Genomic DNA, 24748 nt, shown 5'->3' with positions numbered 1-24748 from the left:
AAAAGCTCAAATTTTTTACTAAAACTTTAACCAAAGAAAGTAAGCAAGTATTAATGTTTACTTTATGTCACCATTCTACAAGGGGGAAGACAAGGGAAAGAGGAGTAGCAAAGATTCTGGGTAAGTTTGTCATATAATAGAAGGTTAACAAGTTAAATTCAGAAATTTTGGAAATCTCTCAAAAATATATACATACTTATCAGCATTTGTAGAATGTTTTAACTCCTTATTCATAGCTTACAAATAAAATATTTTGAGTTATTGATAATAATTCTGAAACAGAAATGCAAATACAATTAGGGCAATGCATAAGACTAGATGGGAACCAACTAGAGGTTTCCTCAGTGGGGGGTACCGGTGGGGCAGGAGAGGTAAACCACTGAGAGCTTTTTTTAGATTAACCAACCACATGCTCCTAAAGCAAAGGACCAAATATGCAAAGGGATGACTCCTAGGAAAGTGTAATGTAGTTGCCTTCACATAAATTATTGACTACAATATAGGAGTCTTCCTTCCCTCTAGTGATTATTCTACTCTCAGAAAACATTTTTCTTTATAGGAGATACCAATTGTACTTTGACTTCTCCCCAGCATTTAAAACCTGAGTATTACCTGGGCATTACTAACACAATAGCACATTTTATGGTCAGCTGGGACACACTACTCTCTGATATAATTTGTACCAAGTCTGCTGAGGAAATGTCAAAATTCTGCACCAGATTATTTGGAGGAGATTCTCTACAGTCTAAACACCTTCACCAAAACATGACAACTGGCTCCTTTTTCTTCAAAACAAGGGGAAGGGGGGAAAAAGGGAGGGGAGGCAGAAGGCAAAAAGGAAGAAAAGAAGAGGGGCAGGAAGAGAAAGAAGTTAAGGAGAAGAAATAATCTGCTCCTATGTAATTGTCACCAGAACAATTTCCTCAGCTTGTTAATATTTCCATAATTAAAATTAAGAATATGAGCAAAACAACATTAAAGACAGTTCTAATAAAACTAACCCTATACAAACTGAAGAATTAGTAGATGTATCTCCTGTAATAGTGGTTCACAATTAAAAAGTGCAAATCTGTAGACACAACCTAAAAGGAAATACTGTCAAGAAAATAAATCAATTACTAGATGTTTCCAGAATAAAACTACTTTGGATAATCATTTATATTTATTCTAAGATACTTTTCTGGGAAAATTACAAAGTTGTGTAACAATACCTTTACCATGCTCGTCCCAGTTTTCTTATGATGAAATTAGTTATATTCATTAAAGGCTAAAAATATATTATTTCACTAGCACTCTAACCATTAAGTAAACATGATATATTTGAAAGTTTTAAGACAATTACTTTTCAAAGATTTAAAGGGAGCTTGAAGCTTTCTAAGAGCAACAACCTCAAGCTGTTCTTATTCTATTTACATCAGGGGTCACTGAATGCCCTGGCACCTGTAAAAACGGTATCAGCAGAGGAATGTGTCAAAATAGGCCTATTTCATCAGTATTACAAGATCTTTCAGGAAGGCTTAACCCCATACAGAGATTAATTCTGAACAGTCTCAAAATTCTTTTGCAGTTCCAGGATTTGTGAACTTGATAGTGTAGATAGAAGTTGAATAGTGTGTCAGGGAACTCAAATTTTACTTTTACTGTTGTCATTAACTCTTTGAATAATCTTAATCAGAGCACTTCATCTTTCTGGGCCTCAGTTTTAACTAAAATAAGAAACACTCCTGTAAAAAAAAAGTTCATAGTCTTATGACTTTTATTGACAATATCTAGTTTTCTAATGCTGCTTAAACCTAAAATGCAAATGGTAAAATGCATTTAGTAAAATGCAGCTTCCTCAGCAACATCTGCTCATGTCTTTCTTTTCCCCTTTTTGAAGTATACACAGGGATAAAGGTATTAGCACATCAGAATACTCCTTTAGACCCTGTGGCTAACATCCAAAAAATGGTCTCGGTGTATTAATTAATGATGAACTAAAATAAGCAAAGCAGATCTTAATGATTTGACTCCAAGATGCTAAAAGTGATCACTTTGGGCTAAATTACTTAACTCTCAATCTTGATATCATTTAATAGCAATTAAGTGCATACTTAATAGTATGCACAGAACTCCATTTTCTCTTAGCCATCTATCACCTTTCACTTGGAATTTCCAGCCTCTAAGAGGATGGAGAATATGCTCTGTCAAAAATAATTCCACTATTGATGTAGGTACTATTCATTCTACCACAGGACATGAAAGGCTTTACATTTTATTGGCATAAAATACTTGTCTTGCTATCTTTTTGGTCTGGCCCCTATTTAAAACAACATCTCATGGGGTTTGTCTCTTCAACAAATCTCATCTCTACAGAGAAAAACAGAACTGACAATATTACCAAATCATGATGACTAAAAGTATCTTCCCATTCACAAACTGAAATAGGTCATCACTTTTTGATTATGGAGACTTCTCTTGGATCTAACTTAAACTGGAAACAAAAAATAAGGTATAATAAAGTTAAGTATCCTTGAGTTTTACTTTTATCTCTTACTATGATGGGATGATGGAATACCACAAGTGCTTCCTATGTGCCTAGTTCTATTCTGAAGAAGCACCTACCTCAGCTACAGAATAACTCATGCATGCATGTGAGTGTGTGAAGGTATGTAAAAGAGCAGGGAAAAGAGAACATGTGAGAGTATAGCTTAGTTAGAAAAAGCTAAATTATTACAAAAACCTTTATTTGCCCCCAATTGATCAAACTACCCTACAAAGTGATTATAATGCCAAACAAACCAAAAAATAATATAACTGAGAAAAGTGAAGGTAAAGACCTTAGAAATGGTCAAATATATTCAGAGCTTGCAAGAGAAAAGACAGACTGCTCCAGCATCTCTATTAAACAATTTTATCCATCTCAAAAAACCAGACATTTTTTCTGAAACTATGAAGCAGGTTTGAAAATAGCACTTTCCATCAACATAAGCCTTCTCAGTTTAGCCAGCTATGAGTTTTCATCAGATACATGCACAGTAACATACTCAAAGAATAATTCCTATTTTGGACTCCTGTTTGGAAACTTCAGGGGACATTAACATTTTCAAAATGGTGAAGTTTCTTTGCCAAAAAAAAAAAAAAATACCAAAAGCAGAACTTCTTAAGAAGTTTCAGTATTCTGTGGATGGACAGCACTCCTTAATGCCTGGCAAAATATGCGCTTTTGCTGCTTTGGTAAAGACAGAGCTCTACAAGTCATTGTGACTCACTGCTTGGTTCATCGGTATGCACTGGGGTGCAAGACTCTATCACCAATCCCGAGAGAAATCTTATCTATGGTTGTGAAAGTATTATACTGCTTCATGATTGCCAAGCCTTGAATCATAGCCTGTGCAAGATGATTTATGAAAAATCTACTGTTGTGTAAGTTGCTAAATTCATGAAAGCCAAGACTTTCAATCAAGGGCTTCTCAAGACGTTTTGCCAAGAAGTAGGAGTAACTATCAAATTCTTTGCTACACCTAAGTTCACTGGCTTTCTGAAGACAAATTCTACACCAGAATTTGAACTGCTGTTAACTAGATAAATACAAACTCATTTACACAGTTTAACTCTTCAACCTTAAAACTAAAATGTGGAGTCATAATTCTTTCCTTCCTAACCCAGCATTATGTCAGGATTTTGCCAAAAAGTGATCTCATGAGCTAAAAGGCAGAGAAAATGATGCAACACGAATTTATCTGAAGTCCTAGAGAATGCTTATTTCTTTAAACAATACTACTTTTGTCCGGCAAAAGAACCTACAGATTCCATTTGCTCTTTCATTCTTTTGTGAGATAGGGTTTTCAGCATCTGTTTTCCCCAAAAACAAAATCAAAATTGACTGAATATCAAGATGACATAGAAGTCGCCAAGTCAAAGACAAACTGAGCAGAACTAAAGCTTAATTTTAGTAATCTATAACACTTAGATTTATTCATCACTCTAATTTACTGGCCACTGATTTTTGCAAAAAAAAAAAAAAGAGAGAGAGAGAGAGAGAGAGAAGTAATAATTTTCAGGGCAATTAAAATCTATAAGCAAAATTTTATGTTCATATGTGGAGTATAAGAACAAAGGAAAACTGAAGGAACAAAACAGCAGCAGAATCACAGAACTCAAGAATGGACTAATAGTTACCAAAGGGAAAGGGACTGGGGAGGATGGGAGGGAAGGGAAGGATAAGGGTGGGAAAAAAGAAAGAGGGCATTACGATTAGCATGTATAGTGTGTGTGGGGTACGGGGAGGGCTGTGCAACACAGAGAAGACAAGTAGTGATTTTACAGCATCTTACTACGCAGATGGAGAGTGACTGTGAAGGGGTATGTAGGGGGGACTTGGTGAAGGTGGGAGCCTAGTAAACATAATGTTCTTCATGTAATTGTAGATTAATGATACCAAAACAAAAATTTTATGTTCAGGTATACTATGAACATTTTTGTGGGAGAATATTTACAGCTTTTGTTATATCTTTATAAGGTATATAAGAAACAGTTTAAGTGCCCCTGGCTCACATGTAGCATTCTGGTTCCCCATTAAACAATTTTCCATTACTATTTTAACTTCTTCTTACCTAACTTTTATCACTACCTGTTTTAAGTTTCTACCACTGCTTCTAAGACTGCATTTTAATTTGACCCATTTCTCTATGGTTTTCTTTCCATTCAGTCTTTTCCCTGCACTGTCCTCACATTTACTCACTTTGGTGTAGAACAATTTACCTTCTACATTTTCATCAGCTCAAAGCAATTGTTTCCACTTAGATTATGAAAAATGAACCAAGTAAACATCTCAAGATACTCCACTCTGGAATTCATTCTAGTGCTATCATCTCACAATGTACACAGTATACAGAAATGTAAGGCTACCTATCATTATGAACATTAACCAAGATCATGCACTAATATGTAAGATTCAACTTTTGTAAACTACCACCAATAAACAGTACTTTGGCATCCTTAGATTTAATTTAAAAAAGTCACAAAGACAAAACAAGAAATGAGGAAGGAATAAGGGAACCAGGAACCAGTACTACTACCCAGCTCAAATGATAGAAACAGCCACTTAGGTTTCTGTCTTGAAGTTGAATTAAAAAGAAATTAGCTTAAGCTGGAAGAGAATTTTCCTGAAGGTAAACATTATTAAAACTAGAATAAATTCTTCACATAGTTATTACATCTCCCTCAATAGAGCTCTCTAAATAAGCTATGCCTTCCATCTGGAATGGTTTGGGGTTTTTTCCTTCTTGTAGACAGGGAAATGCACAAAATCTCTGTAAGAAATGTAAACATGGTATCATCCAAAGAAATGAATCTCTTGAAAATCACTGTAAAAGTTATCCCAAGAGTTGACTTTTGCTTTTAAATGTACAGCACAAATTAAATGTCATTGATTTTCAACATGGTCTTTAATCTTTTGAATAAGAGAAGAACTTTGACTAATTTTAACTATATTCATGAATATTCATATCAAAGAATAACCTTTACATATTATAAAGATCACACTTTAATAGGTAATGGTATCCAAGACATTTTATTCTCAAGCTTCAGAAATATCAAGCTTACTTTTTGATCAATATGCTGCTTTTTAAAATGTTTTGTAAGGATTTTATGACACCAAATACACAATATAATAAATGGGTAAGATTTGCTAACATGATAAAAAATGCTAGCATGAACAGAAAAGTTAAATCAGTCATTCGCTTATATGAAAGTTAAGGTAGTAACTGATTTAAATGTTTAGAAGAAATAGGGTTAGTAACTATCTTTTTTTAAAAAAGTCTGCTTTCCAATACGTTCTCATATCTAGGACGAAGAAAAAAAAAAATCAAATAGAACTTACCTTTTTGTCTCTGGTCCTTACTTCTCCATAGAAATCTAGGGCCTCTTGTGCCTTTAAAAATTTGCCCCGATGTAACAAATACGCACAAATCATTACACCAGTTCGTCCCTTTCCAGCTTTACAGTGAATTGCTGCAACATGATTGTCATCTTCACTTAGCCATTGGTCAAGATCTTCACAAAAGGGTTTGATAAGTTCTAGCTGTGGTGGATTATGGTCTTCAAAAGGGTACTGTGCAACTGTGGTAAAAACATAACCTCATTCATTATTAAATGAAGTTTCAGGTATTTTCACATGGGTTAGTAAGAACCCAAAACTTCTCAATTCCCCATTCAGAGTTGAGGGTTTTTTAAATTTGTCTAGAGATAGGACTTCAAATATATCACTATTAAGTTTTATCTTTTTAGTCTCTGCCTTAGTTTCACTTGATTAAGATCCTTCAAAATCCCGACATTTAATGTACCTAATTATCCTCTATATCGTGTAAATATGTGAAAAGTATTTCTTATATTTTCAACCAAGTCATTCATAATATAGTACAGGATACAATCAGTTAAGTCCTCTGATGTGACCGGAGAGCTCTTCTGGTAGACAATGACTACCAACCACTACATGGGGACAGCTGTCACTTAATCATCTGCCTAAATGTACTATCATTCTATCTTCATTTCCCCAGTGGCACACAGAAACATGCAGGAAAACCTATTGAACATCATTTAAGCTAGACAAACCTTGACTGAAACACACTTTGCCTAGTAAGCAGTGCCTAAATTCACAACAGAAACCTTCTTAATGAATCTATACTGGCTCTCAGACATTACTGTTTCTCAATTCTCACACCAAACTGTGTGAAAAGTCCATTCTAGATTTTTAGGAAGGATCAGTGGCAAATATTTCAACCTGTAGTGCCTGGTACCACTTTCTTTTTTTGATTATCACATAGTACCCGCCCAACTTCTCAACTCTCCAGTTCTTTCATGGCTTAAGGGGTTCCACAAATGCAAATGAAAGTTTCTGTGGGCTCTGAGACAGAATCTACTATACCTGGAGAAGAATTCATTTAAAGAAGTTCCCTACTCGTATTTACCAAGCTACTCTTACCTGTATTTGTTATATTCTTTTCCACCTTTTATGTGACGTCCTCAACAGAATTAAGTTGTCTGCTTTCTCTCTATAACCTTATTATTACACCAAATGCCTCAAACAGTAGATAAACCCCCAACTTAGTCTATTGTTAGTCTAGGAATTTCTCCTAATTCTTAGTCTATTCTGCAATTTAGTTTTCCAAATACTACTGGCAGGTTGTTATGATACTTACTTCCTAAAAGACAACAGAGAAATTTATCTTTCATATTTTCTAAGATCACCCTTTAGATAAATATTTATCTCAGTAATCAAGATTATCATTATTGCTATGACAGTAAGACTTACTCTATTAGTTTTGTTATATAATATAGTAAAGTACATTTATACCTACCTCTGCAGTTAAATTTGGCGGTATCATAATGTCTTTCAGCACACCTAAAAGAAAGTTTAAAAATGATAAAAAGTTAGTGATAAAAAGTTTTCTTTTGTACTTAAGAAAAAAAGTACAGTAACATTTTTTCTGAACCTTTCTAATGTACCAGTTATTATATTAAGTGTTTCATATTAAATATTTATTTTATTTCTAAGGATTCTAAGAAATAGACACTGTTATTATCCCCACTTTAAAATTAAGGAAATCACTTAAAATGTTAAGTATGTGCAATTAGAGCTTATACATTTGCTTACAAAACTTGTGATGCCACTAATATATAACATTGCAAATTCAGCTACATCTACACTTTCAAATTTCCTTTGTGGAAAGTTTGCATGCTGATAGAATTTATTTTGATTTTACCAGTATGTGTAAACAACCAACTAGTTTCAGTATTATCTTTACCTCACAGTTGATCATACACAGTTTCCCCAAACTATTATTTAAAAAGATGTATGTTAAAAATAATAAATTATAAGGGTAAAGGAAAAGTAATGAACTGAATGATGCTAATCTACTCAAACACAACACTTAGTAAAATTTCTTAAACCAGACCCCTCTCTCTTTAGATAAGCCAACAGTCATCTTCTTCAATAATCTCTCAGGTGACAAACTTTGACTAAAGCCTGAGAGTAATGAATGAGTAATAAGTAAAATCAATGCAGAACAGTAAAATGTTGAGCATGCTAAAATTTGCCTTTTAAACAGCAGTGGTGCACTTGTTATCATGCACTGGCTTACTCATGATTAAGAGGCCGTATTTATAAACATTAATAGGCTTAGAAAGAGACCCCATATTCTAGTTTGTGGTCAGCAGCATCCTGGTTAACTCCAACCACTAACCAAACCAGAGTTCTAAAAAATTACTTAAAATAAAAACTTAGCTAAGGTCCACAGCTCCTTAATCCAAAACTCCAAAATTCCAGAAGTTTAAAACATATAACATTTTTTATTAAACTTATGGCAAACTCAAATGCAACAGAATCTGATCTGAGTTTAGGACACTGCATGTAGACCTCAATTAATACACTTAGAGTGAAGAGTAAAACATTTCATTCTAGGCATTCCAAACCTCCTTTGTTATGTAATACAAAGTATATGCCTCCATGTTAACTTTCTGAAAACTGAAAAATTCTAAACACTGAAACACAACTGGTCCCAAGAGTTTCAAATAAATGACTGTGGGCCTACATTTTATATTTAGAAATTCTGACAGTACCTGTATAATTCCTCTACTTTAAATAGTTTTAAGCCCAAACTCACATGAAGGTTGAAATAATTATATACAAATTGCAATCCACTGGTTTAATGAGACCTGAAATAAATCAACTTTCATATTGCAACTCAAAACAAAGTTTTTCTATTTTAGCATATTATAATTTAATATGTTGAGCTTTGCTAGAAAGAAAATATATTTAGTAATGACATATACACATATATGCATCCTTGCTAAGTAATTTCATACACACTCATACTAAAAAAAAAAAAGAAAACATGACAGGTACAAAGAAGAAGACTGACCAAGAAAATAGTAACATTTTACACTTTCTTTGTTACAGATTAAAGAAGAGACATGGTCACCAGTGAAGAGTCCATAAAGGAATATTTTATCAAGTAAAGACAGAGCTTAGGATGCAATGGGGGGAGGTACAAACTAGGAAACACTTCTAAAGTAATCTCATGATAGCAAACAAAAAATAAACATTTTGAGTTTTATGCAGCTTCAGTTGTCTAAAATTCCCATGCTTTCTCAGGAGCTCAAAATGTTTTGACAAACATTGTTTAAGACTACCTTCATAAACTCATTCTCAGATATTACTATTAAGAAAAAAATGGATGGGAAGTGGAAATAATGAGCTACTTAATGCCTACAAGATATGCACACCTTAAAAAGGAGTTTCCATGTTTTATGATTCATCCTCAGGATTACAAGATAACAGTTAATGTATCTCCATTTTATATATGAGAAAGCAAAGATTTGGAAGAGTATTAAAAAACTTGCCCCAAGTAAATGGAAGAGCCAGGACTCAAACCCAGACCCTCTTATTACAAAAGTCAAACTTTTTCCAGTACTGCTCCATATTCCCACTTTTAATAAAAAATAGAAAAATTTGAAAAAAACAATAATAAATTTTACTCTAAGTCAGCTTCCCTAACAAGAGCAATATTTGGTACAAAAGTGAAAATGAAAACATGAAAAAGTCATGAAAATCTTAGATATGGATAGGGAATATGAGAACATACACTGGAATGGATAGCGATGAAAGTGACCCTGCGAGAGATTTGTAGGGTAAGAATGAAGACTCTCTTATTAAAACCTTCTCCGATAATGCACGCACATACATACACACACACAGTTTCTTGTAAATATTTTGCAGTATGTTAGCAGTAAGAGGAATTCTCTACAAACCCAAACTGGAAGATACATAAATGGCAAATGGGATTTGACTAAGGCAAGTGTTTTAGGCAGATCTAACCATTTATTTATACATCGTTATATCTAAAACTCAAAAGATATTGTATTTTTTATTATCACTTCATATTGATTTATATGAGACAAGAGAAATGAAGAAGGACTGAAAGAGGGTTTTTAATGAAGCAGAAGTCAGAAAGTGAAGAAGGGATAAATTAATAGGAAAAGTTGCCAGAGAAGTTAGACTTGCCATAGAATCAGCTAGGCATATAGATCTCTTTATGCTCTTCAAAGAAGCTATCCTTATCTTACAAAAGAAAACTGAACAGATAAAAATTAACAGCAGCTAACGGTGTACCAAAAAATGATGGCGAGTTGTATGTCAAATAGAATATATAATGAAATACAGTAAATCTTTTAATAACTAATATCCAGTGAACATTTAAGTTCCTCAAAGGCAAGAACTATATTATGCCTTTATTCTCTGTCTCCCCCATCCTCCACTTATCCCCGACCAGAACACAGATTATACAGAGGAACATATAAAAAATGAAATCACACACTTGCACAAAACAAACTAATTAACTAAGTATCAGTATACCCAAATTTGATTAATGATATGAGGCTAGATTTATTCTTATTGAATGCCTAATATGAAGATATAAACAGATACAGTCAATTATCAGAAAGTCCCACATTAAGCACCTCTTCATCATGTATATAATTGCCATAAAAAGTTTAATACACCATTAAATACAGATATATCTAGTGCACATTTTATATGACTGCAAAGATATACCTCCCATGTAATTAATATCCTAAAAGTAAAAGAAATATAACAGAAACATCTATTGCTTGCCAGACTCACTTACAGCAGAGCCAGAAATATAAACAAGGGTAGAAAAAAGTAACAACTGAAAAGTGGCATCAGGAATCAAAACATGCTATAACTTGGTAGTTCCAGAAACTTCTGAAGTAAAATTTGGGGAGGTTAAAACAAACAAACAAACAAACAAAACAAACAAACAAAATCAGAAAGGGAATATTGGCATAAACAGTGGATGGTCTGCTACCTTATGTACCTGTGTGACCTTGTTCAACTCACTTAACTTCTCTAGGCCTCAGATTCCCCATCTGTAAAATGAGAAGGTTGGACTAAATGATCTCTTTCAGGTACTTTCCAGTTCTGAAAGTCTATGATCCCAATAAGCAGAGGGGGGAGGGGGAGTTAAACTATATGCACCAAAAGCTACTCTCAACTAATAATGAGACAGTTAACTTGGGAGTCCAATGTATAGAAATACAAAACAAACAGGCAGTCGAGTTCCCAATGTCAACTTTAACCATAATAACATAAGTAACCCATAATACTGAATGTACAAGCCTAAATCCTAAATTCTGCAAGTAGGAAGCCACTGTGTATAGGCATGAAAAGAATTTCCTTCCCTTCTTTGGATATAATTTCAGACTTGAATAAAATTCTGGGAAAGGTAAAATTTGTCTTTAGTATCTTTCTACTTTCCTCTTGGACTCTCTAAATGCCCAGTCCTGACGGCATAAACCTGAAATGACTCATTTAATGGACTTCAGCTTTTGATAGGATCTTGTCCTGCCTTTCCTTTTTTTTTTAATTTAAGCTCTGAATCCAGTTGTTCAAAAAGTACAGTTTTATGGTTTTTATTTTCCTCCACAGAAACACTATGGCATCTGTAGCAAGGTTTGTAGGAGAGGTTAATCAGGAAAAGAAGAGGATACATGCACAGATCTTTGTAAGTTGGGGCCCAACCTAAACTACAGGGTCTACAGCGTCTTTTACTTTTTCTCATCTTCTTAACTATTACCACCACACCCTCCAAACACACACATACCATAATCTGACTCTATGGATCATGTACCATATTCTTAACACCATTACATCAACAAACTTCTTACACGCCATTCTCTCTGCTGAAAATGCCAGTCCCCATCCCCCTCCCCAACCCCTACCCTGAGTTCTGAGGGTCAACCTCTACTGATTCTTTACACCCCAGCTCACACATAACTTTATAAAACCTTCCCTATGGGGTACAGTTACTACTTTCAGGGTTCTCTTCTACAGAAGGGTCACCTCTTCCGAGATATTCTTTCACATTAGACTATAAACTACCTGAGACTAGAACTACACTTTATTCACCTCTGTACTGCCAACATATTTTATAATACCTAATATGCGGCAAGCACTTGATAACTGCTTCTTGTAAATCTGAGGAAGTTAGTGAAAACTCACTACGAAAAACAACACTGGTGGCTACTTCACACTTCACTCTCAGGTATTCTGAGGTCTTATCACAACAGAAAGACCACTAAGGACACAAAAAGCAACATCCCACAAGCCAGTAAGGCACAGAGAATCTTTCATCACTTTTGGTTAAGATTTAAATGCCCACTGAAGGCAGAATCTTGTTCTTATATTTGATAAATACTCTACAGAAATTTTAACAGTGAATTAGTTTATATAACTTTGGATAAAAAAACTTTCCCACTGCATAAGTTATAGATATCACATAAGAAAAATATAAGCCAGGTAGAAAAAGAACATATTTTATATACCACTTCTAAAAATTAGACAGGGGTCAATATTTTGGAAAAGAAAATTGCCTCCAAGGGCAAAAATGGTAAAATATTTTCTTCCTATTTTTCTTTTGGTCTTTTTAATCTTTTCATATATCTTCACTCACAACGAAAAAAAACAAAAGATTAAAGATAAAGTGAACTACCTGTTACCAAGCAGGCAATCCTTACATCACTGCCCCAGACAAGAGAAACCACCCAATTCAACAATTTTTGGTAACTGATTTATGTTATATACAGTTAGAGAATACCCTAATAGGTGTTTCAAACAACTGACCTAGAAACACAGAATAAACAAAATCATATCCACTCTGGAGCATACCTCCATGGAAGATGCCATTAATGCTTGAACAGAAGCTCTGCTGTGAACTGCACTTAAGTTACCACATAATTATTGGCTCAGAGATGGGCTAGATGCCAAGTCATTTAAAGCAGATCAAGTAATATGAATCTGTGCCAACATTGTTTTACCTCATCACTACACTTTCTAAATGACCTAACAATGCTCTTAATCAGACTTCTTGAATAATTGTTTTAGGAATACAATTCTGTTAAAATATACCTTTAACTCTACCTCATTCTAACAAGGAAATAACTTTCACTTAATAGTTATTTTAGAAGATATTTGAAAGCATACAAATAAGAAAACATACTTACAGATTGTATATCTTGTAATGGTTTTTATGCTTTGAATCCAAAAACCTTAAAACAAAACAAACAAACAAAAAGCCACCATTAACAAAAATGAGCTAACATTTGAAATTACATTAATACTACTGAGAAAAACCAAATGGCAGATTCTGTTTTTCCTCATCTCAAATACAGTTTAAGAAAAATAAACTCCAATAAATATTCCTCCCATGGGTTTAATCTAGTAATCAGGTAAATCCTAAATAACTATCACATTACATAGATTTATACAATCTGAAGTAAAGCCAGAGCTTTTTTCATAGAATGAATACTTTCATAATCTTCTCTCTTCAGTCTAACATAATAAGGCTATTAAGAAATAACTTCTTTAAAAGGCAGCATTAGCACTTGAGCTCAAGTTCACTAACTCATAAAGATTTGCAAGAAATAGTCACATGCAATTAAGTAATCTTAAAAATAACCCTGAAAATTCAGCCATCATTTTCTTTCAAACTAAAAATTTTTGATATGTGTAAGATGCAAGTAGTAACTACTAACTCTGTACAAAGTTTATTAGTTGTTTTCACATATATATTCTCATTTGTCTCTCAGTAACATCTTCAAGGTGGAGCCCACATATTACATAAGAGGGAAGTAGGTATCAAAGAAATTATGATTTGCCCAAAGTCATATAGCTAATGTGTCAAAGAATCAAGTCCAAAGACCTCTCCCTCAAAACGATTAGTTAAGAAAGTAAACAAAAACAATTATCGCCTATACAAGCACTTACTGTATGCCAGGCACTATTTTAAGTAATTTATGTGTATAAATTTGTTTAATCCTATGAGATAGGTAATAGAGGAGTTAGAAAACTATAAGGCTAAGGTAACATAATAATAAATAGAACAAAAAGACAAATAGAAAACAGAAAAAAAGATTTTAAAACATTTAAAGTCCAGGACAGTTAACATAAGAACAGGCATTTCAGGGAAAAGAACAGAAAATACAGGAAAAGAAATCCAAGATATAATTCAAGGAAAATACCCCAAATTAAAGGACATGAGTTTACAAACTGAAAGAGCACAGTGAGTATCAAGCAAAATGTAGAAAACAGACCCAAATAAATGCATACATATCTTAGTGAAATTTCTGAATACTGAAGATACAAAGCTAAGACCTTTGAAGCCATCTAAGAGAAAATAGACTTTATAAAAAGAATCTGGAATCAGAAGACATCCTTTTTAATGGCAACATTAGCAGCTAGAGAACAACTGGTCAAAACCTTCCAACTCTGAGGGAAAATTGTTCCCATACTAGAATTCCATACTAAGACTATAAATCAAGTGTGAATATATACTAAGACATTTTAAAATAAGCAGTCTCAAATAATTTTGCTTTCCATACATTCTCTCAGGAAGTTACTAGCAGATGTGCTCAATCAAATTAATGGTGGGAAACATGAAAGAAGATTTGAGTTCTAGAAACTGAAGAATCCAACTCATGAGAAGGGAAAGGAGAATCCTCAGAATGAGAGTGAAGGAACATCTCAGGTAGAAGCCATAAAAGTCTAAGAGTAAGTACTCCAGATTAGGGCTGACCAGAAGACTCCTGGAGAAAGCAGGCTCCTGGGAAGGAAGTCTGAAAATACGGGATTGGGGTGGGGAAAGAAAAAGTCCATAAACTTGGATGTGAAGAATCAAGTTAAACAGTAACATAAGCAGTGCTTGTAATTTTCTCATTAACTGAAATGATAAATTTTTATGTCACACTACAATTGTTGCAGATATCAAAATATTTATAATCAACACTTCAAAATCAACAGTCATTAGATCTACCAATAGATTTCGTTATTTAATGTGTTAGCTATTATTATATCAGATATTGGGCTTTTAATAGTTTTATAACAATTATAATCAAAACTAGTATTATCAGTATATATGTAATTTTATGGACTTCATGTATTTGAAATCACTCTGACAAGGGATTAATCATTTCACCAGACTGCCAAAATGGTACATGGATGGCATAAAGAGAGATTAAGAACTACTACCAAGGGAAAGTAACTACATTTTTTGTTGCGGTGGTGGTGAATAAACTCTATAGAACAGTACGTGATTCTAGTATTTCATGTGCACAACTTTTGTGTGTCATTTTTATGATTCTTTGTTTTAAGCCACTACTTCAATCAACCAAGGAAGCACTGAACCATCCTGCTAAGGCTTCTAGTAGACTATGAATACACTACAAGAAAAAGTGATGTGTCACACACTCTTTCACTCAGTTCTTTCACCTTCTTCATCTTCTATACCCTGAACCTTTCCCAGTATGTATTTCTCAATTTTTTTTAAACTGAAGTGAAATACACGTATCTTAAGCATGTAATTCTGTAGATTTTTTAACAACCATCCCAATCAAGATACAGAATGCTTTCACCACCCCAGAAAATTCCTCCATGCCGACTGGCAGTCAAATGCCACCAAGCTCCCAGGTAGCTACTACCACTATTACCATAAATTAGTTTGGCAGTGTTCTTGAATTTCATATAAATACAATCATACCATGTGTATTTTTTTTGAAACTGGCTTTTTTCACTTTGTCTAATGTTTTCAGATTTATCCATGTTACATGTATCAAGAATTCACTCTTTTCATTCTGAGTTTTCTTCCATTGCATGAATATAACACCATTTATTTATCCATTCTCTTTTGATGGATATTGGGATATTCACAGTTTGTGGTTATTCAGAATAAAGTACATAAACATTCCTGTGCAGGTCTCTTTGGGGACACAGGCTTTCATTTACCTAGAGTAAGTAACAGGAGCAGAATTGCTGGGTCATAGGGTAAAGTGAGTAGGTGTATGTTTAATTTTTTAAGAAACTACTGAATAGCTTTCCAAAGCAGTTGTGAGGTTTTATTGCCCTACCAACACTGTAAAAGAGGTTCAGTTGCTCCACAGTCTCATCATCATTTGGTGCTGCCAGTTTCTTTCAAAATTGTAGCCCTATCTTATTGCGGTTTTCGTTTTCATTTCCCAAATGACTAATGAGGGCAAACTTTTCATTTATGAGCCATTTTTACACCTTCTTCTTTTGTGAAATGTCTGTCCAAGCCATCAGCTCATTTCTCCTCCCAAGTGGATATTTGTCTTTTTAGTAATGATTTAAAGGCATGTTTTATATATGCTGGGTAAAAGTCCTTTTCATATATATTGCAAATATTTATTTGCTCCTTGTCTATGATTTGCCTTTCATTTTCTTAATGATGTGTTTTGATAACCACCCATTTTAAGTTTTGATAAAATCCAATGTATCTTTTTCTTTTGTTTAGCACTTCTTATCCTGAGAACTCTTTCCCTACCCCTTGAGTTCATAAAGATATTCTCTGTTTTCTTCTAGAAGCTTTACACTTTTAGCCTTTTCTCAGGTTTTAATTTGGTTAGAAATTTCAAAAATGAGATAAATACTAATAAAGGGTTATTGGAATAACCAAAACAATGACAAACATTTGAAGGAAGGACAGTGATTATAAAATTTAAAAAATAACAACTCATCTCCACCTGCGATATCTTCACCCTTAAATTTATATTGAGAGAAAATGAAGCGAGAAATGGTCTGCAAAATGCAATTTTCTCCCAGAAAACCTACAATGTAAATGAGAGCAGAAAAGAAGGTACTTTGGAGGAGGATTAACAATTCATTTTTTTAGCTCATTCTGCATATGGCAATTTGAAGTTTAAATCCGAATACATAAACTGGCACTGTACTAGCTGGGATATGCACACCCTATTGCCCAACTCCAGGGAACACTATTCACACATGGCGGCCCTGTATCCACATTAAACTGGAATCTCAAGGATTGACAGAAAACACATCAAAATGGTCATAGCGATTTATCATGGTTTTCAGGGAGAAACGGAGGTTTTTCACTGTTCACTTTCAATACCCCTGCAAGTGTGTTGTTAAAACTAGCATATACTACTTTCGAAGGAAAAAAAAAATTTTCTGTCCTATTGTATTTTCTAAAAAGATACAGAATAGTTTAAGTTATGTCATACTATTTTATCTCCAAAAAGTGGGAACATAGGCTGGATGAGCTTAAAATAGAAGTCCAACTTCTTTTGAACAGTATTTTTTAGAGTTTACAGAAACTTAATGTTTTCATATACTATTTTAAAATTTGAAAATAGAACCAGTTTTTTTAATGCAACAACAGTGCTCCTTGAGAAATTAGTTTTAATGAGATTCATGCAATTTCTGTTTATAAAGACTCAAGAAGTTTTTAATTTTATCTTCATTCATACAGAACCTGTCTTGAGGACATTAAAAAAAATTATTGGCAGATACCATCAATAAAATCACAAATCTGATCTTAGTGAGAAATGATGATTAACTAAGGAAACTAAAACAATTTGCTAAAATGCTGGTAATGTTTTATCCCCTTTAAATCTCTCCTATAGACTACAGCCATAGAACGCCTATTCTTTAATTTCATCAAAATACTTTTTATGTTACTTTAGCTAGGTATCTGTAATATATATTCAAAGCCAACTTTTTATTCTCTTTTAAATTTCACATATTATTTATTATAGGCACAACTGCTGAGAATTTCTGCTTTCACACTGGGAAAGAATATTATGATTGATTAGCAACATCTGCCACTGGTAAGGGAGAGAGAATAATAAAATATTCTATTTGCCATTTCTAGAAAAAAACCAATACAAATTATTAGTAAAATCTGAGCATTATAAATTATTATATATAGTGAAGTTATTGTAAGTAGACTGAAGTCCTGTTTCTCACAGGCCTTAAGTAACTTTGTTCTAAAAGATTTTTTTATATTGGTATTCAATATAAAGGATCCATCTCTTAAAAATATTTACAGTAACATTTATATACTTTTGAACATTATAGAATATCTGGTAGAGGAATTTCCTCTTGTTATAAGCAACTGTAAAACTACACAAAATGTTTCTAGTCACTGAACAAAAGGTTTATGGGCCATAATGGAACCATGAGGTGACCCCCATGACTGCTTGCTTTCACCTTGGAGGATCCTTTCTGACACAGAAGGAAATGGAACAAAGGTTTCATGAGACAAACATGGAGATACTGGAATTCTGGGGTGCTAGGCAGCCACAGTTTGTGGAACAGGGAAGCAGAGAAAAGGGGGTGAGGGAGGACCTCAGAAGTCTGTATGTAAATTCACCTCAGGTCACTGGTGAAGGGCTGGGATGCATATGTAGTGGACATAAAAGCATAACAGAGATGACACTAGAGAGAGCACAGTACTGGGAGAAGGGAATGGAGCTCCTTGAATACTCCAGATATTCAGCTGAGACCCCAGAAAAGTCAAGCCTCAGGAATAAGAGCCATGTCCAAACAAAGAAGACAAAACTGAAATAGGCTTACCTTACAAAGAAAACCAAGTGTGACACTACCAGAGGATTAGCCATTTATTTAAATGCCAGCCAAAATGAAACTCAGCACCCTTAAAGAAAGTAACAGTCCAGACTTCCTACAACATATCATCCACAGCATTTGACATACAATCAAATTTACTAGACATGCAAAGAAGAAAAACATGACCTATGACCAAGAAAAAAAGTCAATAGAAACCTACTCCAAGACAAACTAGATGTTGGAATTAGCAGACATGGACTTTAAAACAGCTAATATAACAACAAGAATGTAGAGAAAAATCATTACAGTAAGTAAAAAGATGAAACGTCTCAGCAAAGATATAGTAACTATAAAAGATAGAAATTCCAGGCCTCAACAGTACAGTAATCAAAAAACAAAAATCTACCATGTAGCCTTAACATAAGATTGAAGATCGAAGACTGAAGAACAGAAGATGTGACAGATTCTATTTTCCAAGAATGGCTGCCATCTCCCATTCCACATGCTTTTCATACAACATAACCTTAACACTTCTCCATCAAGTGGTAGGGTCTATGGTCTCTCCCCCTTGAACTTGGGCACACCTCTGGTGATTACCTCAACCAAGAGTATAGCAGAAGTGACATTAAATGATATTTAAAGCTAGGTCATAAAAATGCCATGCATTTCCACCCTGGACTCTGGATCTTCACTCTTGGCATCAAGTTGCCATGCTATGAGGAAGCCAAACTACCTGGAGAGACCACTGGACAGGCCAAGTATAGTTCTGGCCAACAGCCAAGCTGAAGACCCAGAAAACAACCAACATTCACCAGATGTGTGAGTGAAAACACCTTCAGATCATTCAGCCCCCTACTTGCCAACTCCTCTCCATTCACCGAGTCTACCCAAGTAAGACTCCAGACGTTGTGGAGCTGAGAGAAGCCATCTCTGTCATGCCTTGTCTGAACTCCTGATTCACTGAATCTATGTGTATAAAATAAATAAATGTTCAATGCCAGATTTATGCTTAGCGGTGGTTTGTTATGGCCACAGAGTAACTTCGATATAAAGATAATGAACTTGACAACAGATTAGCAGTAATTACCAAATCTGAGGAACAGAAGAAATTGAAAAAAATGAACAGCTAGCTCATCAGTGACTTGTGGTACAATATAAAGTGGTTTATCATATTTGTTACTAGAGTTCTGGAAGGACAAGTGAAAGAGAATGAAGTAGAACATTTTTTTCCCCAAAGAAATCACAGCTGGATATTTCCCAACCATGATGTAAAATATCCAATTAAAGATACTGGAAGTTCAATAAACCCCAAATAAGATAAATATAAAAAGAACCACATTATGCATATCATAGTCAAAACCCCTGAAAACCAAAAATGTAAGTGAAAAAAACCAGCCAAAGGAATATTAATATGAATAATGGCTGACTTCTCATCATATCTAATGAAATAACAATTAGAAAGTGCTGAAAGGAAAAAAAAGTCAACCCCACATCCTATATCCTGCAAAATACCCTTCAAAATTCAATCAACAAAAGCTGAAAGAATTTGGCACAGCAGACTTGCCTCAGGCTGAAGAGAATTAACTCCAGATGAAAACTTGGATTTAAAGAAACAAATAGCATCAGAAACGGTAAATACAAGATCATATATAAAAGGACATCTTTTTCTATTCCTGATTTCTCTGAAAGACAACTGACTGTAGAAAGTAAATAAAACTGTGTTGTGGAATTTATTACATATGTAGATATAAAACATACAAAAATCATACAAAAGAAATGGAGAGAAATAGAATTTTACTGTGTTAAGGTTCTTATGCTTTAATGCTTACAATACTAATTCTAAGAGGACTATGGCAAACTAAGAATGTATTATGTAATCCCTAGATCAATCTCTTTAAAAAACATATGGGGATAGCTAAAAAGCCAATAGAGGAATTAAAATGAAATGCATGAAAATATTATATTAACTCCAAAGAGAACAGGAGAAGAGTAATGAGAGAGAATGAAAGGAATGAGAGTGAATGAATGAATGAATGAATGAATGACTGTTGGACAACTAAATACAATGAGAAAAAATACAGACTTAAAATACATCAATACCCTGGAACAAATAGTTTCACTGCTGAATTTTATCAAACATTTAGTGAACACCTAATACCCACCCTCCTTAAAGTTTTCCAAAAAGTAGAAGAGGGAATATTCCCAAACTCAATTCTATGAGGCCAGCATCACTCTAATACCAAAACCAGGCAAAGACACCACAAAAAAAGAAAATTACAGACCAATATCCTTGATGAACATAGATGCAAAAACACTTAACAAAATTTTAGCAAATCAAATTCAAAAATACATCAAGATCATCCATTATGATTAAGCAGGATTTATTCCAGGGATGCAAGGATGGTACAACATTTGAAAATCCATCTACATCATCCACCACATCAACAAAAAGGACAAAAACCACATGATCATCTCCATAGATGCTGAAAAAGCATTTGACAAAATTCAACATCCATTCATGATAAAAACTCAACAAAATGGGTATAAAGGGCAAGTACCTGAACATAATAAAGCCCATATATGACAAACCAACAGCCAACATTATACTTAACAGCAAGAAGCTGAAAGCTTTTCCTTTAAGATTGGGAACAAGACAAGGATGCCCAATTTCCCCACTTTTATTCAACAAAGTTTTGGAGGTCCTAGCCATGGCAGTCAGACAACACAAAGATATAAAAGGCATCCAGATTGGCAAGGAAGAAGTTAAACTGTCCCTGTTTGCAGATGAGATGATATTAAACATAAAAAGCCCTAAAGAATCCACTCCAAAACTACTAGATCTAATATCTGAATTCAGCAAAGTTGCATGATACAAAATCAATACACAGAAATCTGTTGCATTCCTATACACTAATGATGAACTAGCAGAGAAATCAGGAAAACAATTCCATTCACAATTGCATCAAAAAGAATAAAATACCTAGGAATAAACCTAACCAAGGAAGTGAAAGACCTATACCTGAAAACTACAAGACACTCACGAGAGAAATTAAAGAACATACCAATAAATGGAAACACATCCCATGTTCATGGATAGGAAGAATTAATATTGTCAAAATGGCCATCCTGCATAAAGCAATCCTCAGATTCAATGCAATCCCTATCAAAATACCAACAGCATTATTTAATAAACTAGAGCAAATAGTTCTAAAATTTATATGGAACCACAAAAGACCCTTAATAGCCAAAGCAATCCTGAGAAGGAAGAGTAAAGCTGGGGGGATTATGCTCCCCAACTTCAAGCTCTACTACAAAACCACAGTAATCAAGACAATTTGGCACTGGCACAAGAACAGAACCATAGACCAATGGAACAGACTAGAGAGCCCAGATATAAGCCCAAGCATATATGGTCAGTTAATATATGATAAAGGAGACATGGATATACAATGGGGGAATGACAGCCTCTTCAACAACTGGTGTTGGAAAACTGGACAGCTACATGCAAGAGAATGAAACTGGATTATTGTCTAACCCCATTAACAAAAGTTAACTCAAAATGGATCAAAGACCTGAATGTAAGTCATGAAACCATAAAACTCTTGGAAGAAAACATAGGCAAAAATCTCTTGCATATAAACATTAAGCAACTTTTTCCTGAACGCATCTCCTCAGGCAAGGGAAACAAAATCAAAATGAACAAATGGGACTACATCATGCTAAAAAGCTTCTGTACATTAAAGGACACCATCAGCAGAACAAAAAGGCATACTACAGTATGGGAGAATATATTTGTAAATGACATATTCACCAAGGGGTTAATATCCAAAATACATAAAAAGCTCACATGCCTCTATACCCAAAATACAAATAACCCGATTAAAAAATGGGCAGAGGATCTCAAAAGACACTTCTCCAAAGAAAAAATTCAGATGGCCAACAGGCACATGAAAAGATGGTCCACATAGCTAATTATCAGGGAAATGTAAATTAAAATCACAATGAGATTCACCTCACACCAGTCAGGATGGCCAATATAGAAAAGAATAGGAACAACAAATGCTGGGGAGGATGTGGAGAAAGGGAACCCTCCTACACTGCCGGTGGGAATGTCAACTAGTTCAACCATTGTGGAAAGCATTATGGAGGTTCCTCAAAAAACTAAAAATAGAAATACCATTTGACCCAGGAATTCCACTTCTAGGAATTTACCCTAAGAATGCAGAATGATCCGAGTTTCAAAAAGACATATGCACCCATATGTTTATCACAGCACTATTTACAATAGCCAAGAAATGGAAGCAACCTAAGTGTCCATCAGTAGATGAATGGATAAAGAAGATGTGGAACATATACACAATGGAATATTATTCAGCTATGGGAAGAAAACAAATCCTACCACTTGCAACAACATGGATGGAGCTAGAGAGTATTATGCTCAGTGAAATAAGCCAGGCGGAGAAAGACAAGTACCAAATGATTTCACTAATCTGTGGAGCGTAAGAACAAAGCAAAAACTGAAGGAACAAAACAGCCACAGACTTACAGAACCCAAGAACGGACTAACAGATGCCAAAGGGAAAGGGACTGGGGAGTATGGGTGGGAAGGGAGGGAGAAGGGGAATAAGGGGCATTATGATTAGCACACATAATGTAAGGGAAGCATGGGGAAGGTAGCACAGCACAGAGAAGACAAGTAGTGACTCTATAGCATCTTACTACGCTGATGGACAGTGACTATAACGGGGTATATGGTGGGTACTTGATAATGGGGGGAATTTAGTAACCACAATGTTGCTCATGTAATTGTACATTAATGATACAGAAAAAATATATATATCAGTAATTATATAGATGAAACATGCCAGTTAAAAAAGTCAGTGATTATAAAGCAACTTCAAAATTAACCTTCATAGGATTTCTTCATGAAATCTAATACATACATGTTTCCATATACTTGCTATACTAGTTGCAGCACTCTACAGGCAAAATAACATACTATGTAATATTCAACTGTATTTGTGCTAAATCAACACTTGCTCTCAGAGTCCTAACAGTTGCTACTGCTAATATACTAAAACAAGAAATAAACTTTTCTTTTTAACACATAAATCATCTCTGCTTTAATCACATTAACACAGGCAAGCTCCAAACATTCTAGTCGTTAACTCTTTTCCCCTAGTCATCTTCAAGTTGGCAGAATTAAAATCACATCCAATACAAAATTACATATCCAGTACAAAGAAAGTATCCTGTTGAAAACTTACTTTCAAATCTTGCATCCACCAATACTGCTTCTCCTATATTATGTCATGTTAAACAGAAAAGCAAAAATAAGAGCTTTATATTTAATTCTGTTCAAAGATAGTGACCCCCAATACTAAAGAAACTCTATTCTCTCTAAAGAGGTATAAAATTAGAGGGAAAACAAAAAGTGGAAAACAAAATTAGGAAAACAAAAAGTGGAAAACAAAAAAGAGGGAAAACAAAATTAGAGGGAAAAAAAACCTATAACCCATAAAAATATTCAGAAGGCTTTTAAAAATAGTACGAATAAGAATCTACCAACCATTTCTCCAAAGTTGTATTGTTTTGCACTTTTATCATCAAGGATGAGAGTTCCAGTTAATCTACAATCTACACTTTTGTCAACCCATTAGCCATCCCTGTAAATATGAAAACAGCATTTTACTGTGTTTTAAATTTCATTTCCCTATTAACTGATTTCATATCTTTTCATATACTTATTCATCACTTACACATATTCTTTTGTAAAGATTCTGTTCACATCTTTTGCTCTCTTCTTTAAGGGTTTGTCCTCTTACGAATTTGTAAGAGCATCTTTATACTGTGTCAAATTCAAGTCCTTTGTCAGGGATATGCATTGTAAATATTTCTCTTAGCCTCTGGTTATTCTTTTATCTTATTAATGATGTCTGTCAAAGAACAGAAGTTTTTAAATATTGATGATATCCAATTTTTCAATTTTTAATATGGCTCATTTTGAATGTACTGCAAAGAAATCTTTGACTAACCCGAAGGTCAGAAAGTTTTCCTTCTGTTTTTATCTGTAACTTTTGTCATTTTTCATTTTACTTTTGTGTTTCTATTTATAACCAGTGCTAAGTTAACCTTTGTGTACTATGAGAAATATGTCGATTCATTTTATTTTAGATACTGACACCCAGGTGTTCCAGCATTATTTGTTAATAAGACTATCCTTTCTCCAATGAATTAATTACCTTGGCACCTTTGGCAAAAAATGCATATGTGAGTTTTTCCGGGATCTCTATTCTGTTTCACTAATCTATA

General features: G+C 34.1%; 1 protein-coding gene across 2 annotated transcripts in view; it reads right to left on the bottom strand.

Moving 5' to 3' along the window:
* The window catches only part of PTEN (phosphatase and tensin homolog), a 98086-nt gene that overhangs the window by 31888 nt on the left and 41450 nt on the right, over positions 1 to 24748 (bottom strand). The window contains exons 1-3 of one of the 2 annotated variants that reach the window (XM_017660896.3): positions 10878 to 10901; positions 7341 to 7384; positions 5864 to 6102 (exon numbers count right to left, since the gene is read on the bottom strand). In XM_017660896.3, the coding sequence (XP_017516385.1) occupies positions 5864 to 5956 (93 nt within the window). In that variant the 5' untranslated portion in view covers positions 5957 to 6102; positions 7341 to 7384; positions 10878 to 10901. Of the gene's footprint in view, positions 1 to 5863; positions 6103 to 7340; positions 7385 to 10877; positions 10902 to 24748 lie in introns of those variants that run through there. The other variant, XM_017660895.3, reaches the window with a different exon arrangement.

This window comes from Manis javanica, chromosome 7, assembly GCF_040802235.1.
Source record: "Manis javanica isolate MJ-LG chromosome 7, MJ_LKY, whole genome shotgun sequence".
Lineage (NCBI taxonomy): Eukaryota > Metazoa > Chordata > Mammalia > Pholidota > Manidae > Manis > Manis javanica.
Note: the sequence above shows the minus strand (reverse complement) of the source record. Positions and strands in the feature narration are given on the sequence as shown.